Raw genomic sequence first — 10,101 nt, 5'->3', positions numbered from 1 at the left:
AATGAACCGAGTTCGTTTCGACCTTTAACCTCGAACACCCGGGTCTGAGCTGCTCCGCCACTCGTCTACGTTTTAACGCAGAGGCGGAAACGACGTCGTCTTTTCTCCGCGCAGTAAAAACAACAACAACAACAACAACAACCACTTTCCAGGAAACTGCAAACAAACAGAAACAAACGGGTGAACGTCGCGATGACGCTCTGATATTTTACGATACGTACACGTGAACGTTTCTCAGTGCTGAAAACGCGACGTTTGACCTTTTGGCGGCGAGTTTCTCGAACGTCCTTTAAAATAACGTCAGGAGAAAAAAGCATCTTCAGGAAACGAGTCTTAAAAACAACAATAACGTCACAAACACGCGTCCACCGAAGAGGCTTTCTGATTCTTACGACGATAAATTACAAGATTACGACGTTTGTTCGGACGTTTTTGTCTCGTTTACGATGATTTTAGCGTCAGAAAAGTTCCAATAATCATAAATATTAAAAATCAAAGAGAGAGAAAAGTTTAAAACATTTAAAGATCAAAGTTTTAGTCACAAAATAAACGTCTGATTGTTTTTCGTTAGCGTCAAAATTCTTTGATCTCGGACGAATTAAGAGAAAATGTGTTTTTACGCCGACGACTCCGCGAAGTTTCTCACAAAACATCAAAAGTTTATAAGCAAATATTAAAAACATTATTGGTTTAAATGTTTTAGACCCTTTTTGACATAATTTACACAATTTAATTCACTTTTTGACACGTTCTAATAATAAAAAACAAGAAAATTAACGTAAATGAAGAGAGAAATTCAAAATATAAAATGTTTTAAACTTTCAGCAGCAAATATGTAAAAGTTGTATATTAATTTTAATGTTTTAGGCCCTTTTTATTTATTTTTACATAAATTATACAATTTTATTCACTTTTTGTTCTTTTTTAACACGTTCTCAGTTATTATTGTTCTTAAACAAAGTTTTAGTTACAAAAATCGTCTGTAATTGTATTTTAAAATCACAAAAATCTGTTTTTTTGACAAAATCTATTAAAGAAATCCTTTAATATCTTTATTATTTTAGACTTTGTGGTAATTTGATCAAGAAAATCAACGTAAATGAAGAGAAAACGTGTTTTTATGTCGACCAAAAATCAAAATATCAAAAGTTTTAAACTTTCAGCAGCAAATAATAAAAAATTAACATCGTTTTAACGTTTAAAGTCCCTTTTTACTCATTTTTTTTACATAATTTACACATTTTATTCACTTTTTGACACATTCTCAGAAGTTTATTCTTATTAAACAAAGTTTTAGTCACAAAAATCATCTGTAATTGTTTTTTAAAATCACAAGAATCTGTTTTTTATTGTAAAGAAATCCTTTAATATCTTTATTATTTTAGACTTTTTGGTGATTTTATCAAGAAAATCAACGTAAATTAAGAGAAAATGTGTTTTTATGTCGACCAAAAATCAAAATATCAAAAGTTTTAAACTTTCAGCAGCAAATAATAAAAAATTAACATCGTTTTAACGTTTAAATCCCTTTTTACTTATTTTTTTAACATAGTTTACACATTTTATTCACTTTTTGTTCTTTATTAAAACGTTTTAGTCACAAAAATCATCTGATTATTTTTTAAAATCACAAGAATCTGTTTTTTATTGTAAAGAAATCCTTTAATATCTTTATTAATTTAGATTTTTTGGTGATTTGATCAAGAAAATCAATGTAAATTAAGAGAAAACGTGTTTTTATGTCGAAGTTTCTGACAAAACATCAAAAGTTTGAAACTTTCAGCAGCAAATAAAAAACATTGACATCGTTTTAATCTTTAAATCCCTTTTTATTCATTTTTTTTTACAGAATTGAAACATTTTTATTCACTTTTTTGTGTTTTTTCACAGAATCTGAAACGTTTTGGAAATTTCCCTTTTTCACGTTTTCCTGCAGAAACTTTTCGCTTCTTCTTCTTCGGTGGTTTCGTAAACAGGAGGAGCTCTGATTGGCTGTAACCACGGCGACGCCGCTGTCGCGTAGCAACCACAGAACGACTCGTTTGTTGTGCGTGTTTAGTTCAAAAACAGGAAAAATCACCGTGAATCCAAAGTGACCCGATCGTGTCTGATTTGGCGCCAAAGGGCCTCCGTACTTTTCTAAACTCGCTGAAACTCGACGATTTTTTCTGTTTTTCAACGTTTAAAGAATCAAACCTGAGAAGTTTCTGAGTCTGTGGTTTTTACGCGACGACGGCGTCAGAATTTAAAAAACAGAAAAAACAGAAACGCACAAAATAACGTTTTTGTACTCGAACGTCGGCGCGTTCGTCTCTGAGGTCACGAGGTCGGCGAGGAAGAGCAGCGCCGGAAATATGCAAAAGTCTGTACACGGAAAATAAAACGAGGTATGAGGAGAGAGAGCGTGCAGCGGAGCAGACGAACAGAGCGCGAAGTTAGCGAAGCGTTAGCCGTAACAGGTAGCTATTAATCATCGTTAGCATTAGCCGTAACAGGTAGAAGTGACAGTTAGCCGTAACAGGTAGCCATTAATCATCGTTAGCGTTAGCCGTAACAGGTAGCCATTAATCATCGTTAGCGTTAGCCGTAACAGTTGTCCATAACAGTTAGAAGTGACAGTTGTCCGTTAATCATCGTTAGCATTAGCTGTAACAGTTAGAAGTGACAGTTGTCCGTAACCGTTAGCCGTAACAGTTAGCTGTAACAGTTAGTCGTAACATTTAAACGTAACAGGTAGCCGTCACAGTTAGCCGTTAATCATCGTTAGCGTATCATCATCGAGTCAAAGTTTCTTATTTACGTAAAGAAATGAAACCAGCTCAGGTTTAAACTGGAAAAGCAGAGTTTTCAGCTTCTTATCGCGTCAAATGTTTTTGTTCCAAACGAGAAAAGAAACAAAGAAATAAACAAAAACGTGAGAAAGAGGAAAAAGAACGCAGGAAACGTCGTCAGCAGAGAATAAATGAGGTACGTGTGAAGAGACGCGCGGAGCTGGAACGTTCAACGGATCAGACGAAGAAAGGGCGTTTGCAGAAAAGTAGTCGGGTTGTTCAGAAGTTAGCGAAGCGTTAGCATTAGCCGTAACAGTTAGCCGTTGATCATCGTTAGCATTAGCTGTAACAGTTAGCCGTTGATCATCGTTAGCATTAGCCGTAACAGTTAGCCGTTGATCATCGAGTCAAACTTTCTTATTTACGTAAAGAAATGAAACGAACTCAGGTTTAAACTGAGAAAGCAGCAAAAGTTAGCGAAGCGTTAGCCGCTAGCGTTAGCATTAGCCGTTTGAAGCAGGAAATCGTAACAGTTAGCCGTTAAACATCGTTAGCGTATCATCGAGTTTTCAAACGAGAAACAAAACAAAAACAAAAACGTTTAAAAACGCTAAAAAAACAAAGAGCGGTGAAACGTCTGAAGCCACGGCGCCGAAACATCGACACGGTTTAAACGTTTACGTCTGATCCTTCTGCTCGCCGGCGTCCGTTCCTCCGCCACTTCCTGTCAAAAGAGCTCCGCGGAGGCTACGGAGGATAAAGTCTGCGCGGAGGCTACGGAGGATAAAGTCTGCGCGGAGGCTACGGAGGCCGACACCGGCGGAAAGATCGGAATGATTCAAATAAAAACGGTTTTAAATGTTCACAGTTTGATTTTGATGTAAAGTCGCGTTTGAGCTTCCGTAAAAAACGCTTCGAACTTTTAATTCATAATATTTTTCTTCTCTGGGCGTCAGCGAGCCTCCGTACGTCTGATCCATTTAACAGATATTTTGTTTTTTTATGTGAAAAACAACAAGAAAACAAGTCGTTTTTGTGATTTTTGTGTTTTTTCTTTACATTATTTCTGTTTTTGTTGTTTTTTTCTGTTGAAAACAAAAAATAAAACATTAATTTACAGAAAACTTCACTTTGTTTTTGTTTAAAACTGTTTTAACTTTAAAAAAACACAAAATAAATCTTGTTTTTGTTCTTGATTTTGTGATTTTTGTGTTTTTTCTTTACATAATTTCTGTTTTTGTTGTTTTTCACGTTAAAAACTAAATTATCAAAACAATAAAACTGTAATTTTCACTTTGTTTTGGTTTAAAAACAGTTTTTAACGTTTTAAAAAAACAAAATAAATGTTGGTTTTTGTTTCTGATTTTCCTGAAAATGAAGTTTGTGAAATAAAGATGAAAATTAAAAATCATAAAAACAAAAATAATCTCATAATTAAAAGGAAATAATCTCCTAATCTCAAGCGATCGTGCAGAGTTTAACTTCCATACTTAATTATTAATTAGTTGAAGCCAAACAAACATTTTAACGTTTAACTTTGTTTGTTTTTGTTTTAAATAAAAACAGAAAAATGGAAATAAATCAGATTTTTACGCCACAAAGAAAAAAAATGTGAATCATAAAATATAAAAATACTTTTGGCAAATTTAAACGAAACATTTATTCATATTTTTCCCTTTAATTAATAAACTTTTGGTTATTTTTTATCATTCTTATTAATTTAAGAATTATTGTTTTTATTCTTAGCAGCAAAAACTTCCGTACAATCAGATTAATTTTTAATAAATATTAATTATTAATTTAAGACAAAATGACCCTGTTTTTGTTTCTTTAAAACTCAAATTATTTTAATAATTTTAATAAAAATATGAATTAAATTTTGAAATAAATTTGATTTTTCCACGAAAAATAAAAAACTGCTGAAATAAAAGTTTTGAATCATAAAAATAAAAATGCTTTTGCTAAATTTAGCCTCCGTATTTTTCCTGATTCCCTTTTTGCTTCATTATAAAAACATAATTAATAATTTTGACGTGAATAAAAGTATTTTATAATTTAACAAACACGTTTTTTGTCATAATTATTATTTTCTCAACAGTAAAAACTTCCGTACGTCAGATTAATTAAATATTAATTATTAATTTACAGTTTTGTTTCTTTATGAACTCAAATTATTATTATTATTGTTTTGACCTCATGATTAAACATTTGGACCGAAACTAAATTAAATTATAAAATATTACTTTTGTTCCTTTTATGGAAGTTTTTCATGCCACAAAAAAGCAAAAAATCATTAAAATTTAGATTTAAATTAATTTCTTCTGTTTGTTTTTAATAAATCTGCATAAATCAGATTTGTTCGGAGTGTTTTTACGTTTTTAATCTCAACGTTTGTGCGTTTTTTTTATTCGCTGGGCGCCGACGAGCTTCCGTACGCGTCGGGTTCAAAGAGGAAACAAAATAAAAAATAAAAACGTGAACGAACGCGACTGAGTTTGAGTTTCAGGAGGTATCCGTGTGCGAACGACGAGGTACGAACGAGGGAGGGGGGAGGGAGGGAGAGAGAGAGAGAGAGAGGGCGAGAGAGAGAGAGGGAGGAGGGAGGGAGGGAGAGAGAGAGAGAGAGAGAGAGAGAGAGAGAGAGAGAGGGAGAGAGAGGAAACTTCCTGTTTCTCTCGTTTCTTCGTCTGAAAAATTCAAAACTTTACAAAAACATTTAAAGATTCACATTCGACCGGTCTGAAAAACAACAACAAGGAAAAAACAAGAAACAATAAAAACAAATAAAAACAAATAAAAACAATAAAAAACAAATAAACAAAGAAAAACAACAATAAAGTTTCAGGAAGAAAAAAAACAACAACAAAAATAAAACATTAGAAACAAAACAATAAAAACAAAGAAACAAGAAACAAAAATAACCTGAAAAAAGAACAAAAACAATCGAAGTTTAAAGAAGAAAAAAAACAAAATTACAACAAAAACACATGATTTTAAATTTAAAAACTGAAGAAAATGTTTGTTGAGAAACGTTTAAACTTTAAAAATAAAAAACCTTTAAAAAACAAACAAACTTTAAAAAACGACAAAAACAAAAAAAACATCAGAAACTTTTGAAAAAACAAATAAAATAAAAAACAAAAATTCACCGTTTTTGTTTTTTGTCTTTTTTTTCAGGAGTAGAAGAAGAAATCTGTGACTTCCTGTTTTGATCCAGAGACGAGATTTAATTTAATTTAATTTTATTTTGTTAATAATTAACGTTACGTTTTAAAGCCCCTGATGTACGGAGGCACCGGAGCGCCCTCAAGGAGAATAAATCCATAAAACAACAAATAAACGATGAAAAACAAAGAAACAAACAAACAAACGTGGAGAAATATTAAATAATAATCATCATTTTCACTTATTTATGTTTATTTTTCTTACTTTTGAATTCTGACTTTTATAAGAATTTAATGTTTTATTATTATTTTTGTATTTTTTACCTTTAATTTCCTGTTTCTTGATTATTTTTATTTATTGCTTTTTTTTAAATCACTGAACTTTATTTTATTATATTTTATTACGGTTTGTTTTATTTTTCCACTTTTATTATTATTTATTTTTATTTGATTGAAATAAAGTTCAACATTTATAAAATGAGATTTATAAATTTAAAGTGCATCTTTTAAATTTTCCACATTTATTTTTATTATTTTACAGATTTCTTCTTTTTGATGACGCTCTTAAGCCTCCGTACTGAAAACGCCTGATGCCAAATAAAATTATTATTATTTTTATTATTATTAATAATATTAATCTGAACAGTAATTATATTTTTTTATTATTAATAATATTTTTAAAAATAATATTATTAATAATAAAATATAATAAAGTTCATATAAATATTAATATTATAAATAATAATAAAACATTTCCTCCCATTTAGATTTGCTGACTCCTGATTGGCTCAGAGCGAGCGGCTGACGGACCAATCAGGATTTAGGGGCGTGTTTTGATTGGTCCCGCCCTCCAGAGACGCTCTGATTGGTCGCCGCCCTCCAGAGACGCTCTGATTGGTCGACTCCCTCCAGAGTCGCTCTGATTGGTCGCCGCCCTCCAGAGACGCTCTGATTGGTCGCCGCCCTCCAGAGACGCTCTGATTGGTCGCCGCCCTCCAGAGACGCTCTGATTGGTCGCCGCCCTCCAGAGACGCTCTGATTGGTCGACTCCCTCCAGAGACGCTCTGATTGGTCGATGCCCTCCAGAGACGCTCTGATTGGTCGATGCCCCCCAGAGCTGCTCTGATTGGTCGACGGGCAGCGATGGCGAGGGACAAAGTGTTGTGTGATTTCAAAGTAAAAGCGCGTTAAAGCGTTCGATCCCCGGCGCTCTGCATGTGTCACGGCCGTGTCCTGGCGCCGTGGAGCCGTCCGGTTTTTGTTGAAGCCCCGCCCTTTCTACATCCAAGCCCCGCCCACGCCCCGTCCTCGCTCCAGGCTCCGCCCTCGCTCCAGGCTCCATCCAAGCCCCGCCCACGCCCCGTCCTCGTTCCACGCCCCGCCCTCGCTCAGGACCGGTTCCCGCCGGCGTGCTGGGTCCGGATGTGGCTGTCGAGGCGGGTCGCTGAGGAGAACCTCTTCCCACAGTCCGAACAGTGGAGCAGCGAGGCGGAGCTGCCGGGCGGCGAGGAGGCGGACGATGACGTGGCGGCGGCGGCGGCGTTCTCGGCGAAGTGCGTCTGACGGTGAGTCTTCAGCAGAGACATCCGGCTGAACCTGCGACCGCACTCCTCACACTCGGACCAGATCCGGCGCCGCTTCTTCTGCACACGGGACACAAGGACACAGGGGCAGTCAGGGACCAGGACCAGGACCAGGACCAGGACCAGGACCAGGACCAGGTCCAGGACCAGGACCAGGGCCAGGACCAGGTCCAGGACCAGGACCAGGGCCAGGACCAGGGCCAGGGCCAGGACCAGGACCAGGGCCGGGACCGGGACCAGGGCCGGGACCAGGACCAGGGCCAGGACCAGGACCGGGACCAGGACCAGGACCAGGACCAGGGCCAGGACCAGGACCAGGGCCAGGACCAGGGCCAGGACCAGGACCAGGGCCGGGACCGGGACCAGGACCAGGGCCGGGACCAGGACCAGGGCCAGGACCAGGACCAACACCAGGACCAGGACCAGGGCCAGGACCAGGACCGGGACCAGGACCAGGACCAACACCAGGACCAGGACCAGGGCCAGGACCAGGGCCGGGACCAGGACCAGGGCCAACACCAGGACCAGGGCCAGGACCAGGACCGGGACCAGGACCAGGGCCAACACCAGGACCAGGGCCGGGGCCAGTAAAACTAAAGCTCACCTTCCTCCCTTTGTCCTCCTCCTCCTCTTCCTCATCCTCCTCTTCCTCCTCCCTGGTCGTCACGGGCGGCGTGGAGGTCCGTCCGTGCGGTTCGGCGCCGTCCCGGCGGTCGTTGGCGGCCTCCATGGCCAGAGCGGCCAGCGTGTCGCTGCTGGCGGCGGCGGCGGCGTCCTCGTCGTCCTCCAGCAGCTGAGACGGCGCCGTGAGGAGACGATGAAGCATCGAAGCAGAGGAGCGACGACCACACGAGCCTGAACACACACACACACACACACACACACACACACACACACACACACACACACACACACACACACACACACACACACACACACACACACACACACACACACACACACACACACACACACAGGTATGCTAACGTTACTGACATGTTTAAGGTGGTAGGCTAACGTTACTTACATGTTTAAGGTGGTAGGCTAACGTTACTTACATGTTTAAGGTGGTATGCTAACGTTACTTACATGTTTAAGGTGGTATGCTAACGTTACTTACGTGTTTACGGTGGTATGCTAACGTTACTTACATGTTTACGGTGGTATGCTAACGTTACTTACATGTTTACGGTGGTATGCTAACGTTACTTACATGTTTAAGGTGGTATGCTAACGTTACTTACGTGTTTAAGGTGGTAGGCTAACATTACTTACATGTTTAAGGTGGTATGCTAACGTTACTCACATGTTTACGGTGGTATGCTAACGTTACTTACATGTTTAAGGTGGTATGCTAACGTTACTTACATGTTTACGGTGGTATGCTAACGTTACTTACATGTTTAAGGTGGTATGCTAACGTTACTTACATGTTTAAGGTGGTAGGCTAACGTTACTTACATTTTTAAGGTGGTATGCTAACGTTACTTACATGTTTACGGTGGTATGCTAACGTTACTTACATGTTTAAGGCGGTATGCTAACGTTACTTACATGTTTAAGGTGGTATGCTAACGTTACTTACATGTTTAAGGTGGTATGCTAACGTTACTTACATGTTTACGGTGGTATGCTAACGTTACTTACATGTTTACGGTGGTATGCTAACGTTACTTACATGTTTAAGGTGGTATGCTAACGTTACTTACATGTTTAAGGTGGTATGCTAACGTTACTTACATGTTTACGGTGGTAGGCTAACGTTACTTACATGTTTAAGGTGGTATGCTTACGCACACACACACCTGGGGTTAGTGTTTATTATTATTGTGTTTAAATATATTAAAATATTAATGTTCAGGTTCTGGTCACCTGTGGGGCTGAGGGGGGGTCCAGCAGGTCCAGGGGGTCCAGGGTGCCCAGGGGGTCCAGGGTGCCCAGGGGGTCCAGGGGGTCTGGAGGAGTACCTGTGGGCGTCTGCAGCCTCGTCATCAGGGGAGAACACCTCCATGTCCTCCAGGGGGGTCCAGCGGGGGTCCTGCTGGGGGGAGGAGGGGGAGGGCTCCAGGCTCACTGAGGGGGGGGTGGAGAGGGGCACGGCCTGCTCCGCCCCCCCCTCACCCAGGCCCCGCCCCACGCCTGCCCCCCCTCCGCCCCCGAGCTCCTTGATCTGCCACACGTCGCTGCACCACTTCTGACCGAACACCTTGTCCAGGATCGGGACCCAGTCCTGGGACACGGAGAGGACGGGGGGCCGGGCCGGACCTGGGACACCAGGACCAGCTTTAGTTCATGTTTAAGGTGGTATGCTAACATTACTTACATGTTTAAGGTGGTATGCTAACGTTACTTACAAGTTTATGGCGGTAGGCTCACCTTACTGACATGTTTAAGGCGGTAGGCTAACGTTACTTACATGATTTAAGGTGGTATGCTAACATTACTTAAATGTTTAAGGTGGTAGGCTAACGTTACTTACATGTTTAAGGCGGTAGGCTTACGTTACTTACATGTTTAAGGTGGTATGCTAACGTTACATGTCTTAAGGTGGTAGGCTAAGGTTACTGACATGTTTAAGGTGGT

At 39.6% G+C, this 10,101-nt stretch overlaps 1 protein-coding gene across 1 annotated transcript in view; it reads right to left on the bottom strand.

Moving 5' to 3' along the window:
* Positions 1-7,305: 7,305 nt before the first annotated feature.
* Positions 7,306-10,101, bottom strand: part of LOC310959662 (uncharacterized protein) — a 12,073-nt gene continuing 9,277 nt past the window's right edge. The window contains exons 3-5 of the mRNA XM_083931107.1: positions 9,391-9,783; positions 8,123-8,373; positions 7,306-7,578 (exon numbers count right to left, since the gene is read on the bottom strand). Of these exons, the coding sequence (XP_083787233.1) occupies positions 7,324-7,578; positions 8,123-8,373; positions 9,391-9,783 (899 nt within the window). The 3' untranslated portion in view covers positions 7,306-7,323. The remainder of the gene's footprint in view (positions 7,579-8,122; positions 8,374-9,390; positions 9,784-10,101) is intronic.

This window comes from Echiichthys vipera (assembly GCF_963691815.1).
Source record: "Echiichthys vipera genome assembly, chromosome: 17".
NCBI lineage: Eukaryota > Metazoa > Chordata > Actinopteri > Perciformes > Trachinidae > Echiichthys > Echiichthys vipera.
The sequence above is the reverse complement of the archived record's forward strand: the minus strand, read 5'-3'. Positions and strand labels throughout refer to the sequence as shown.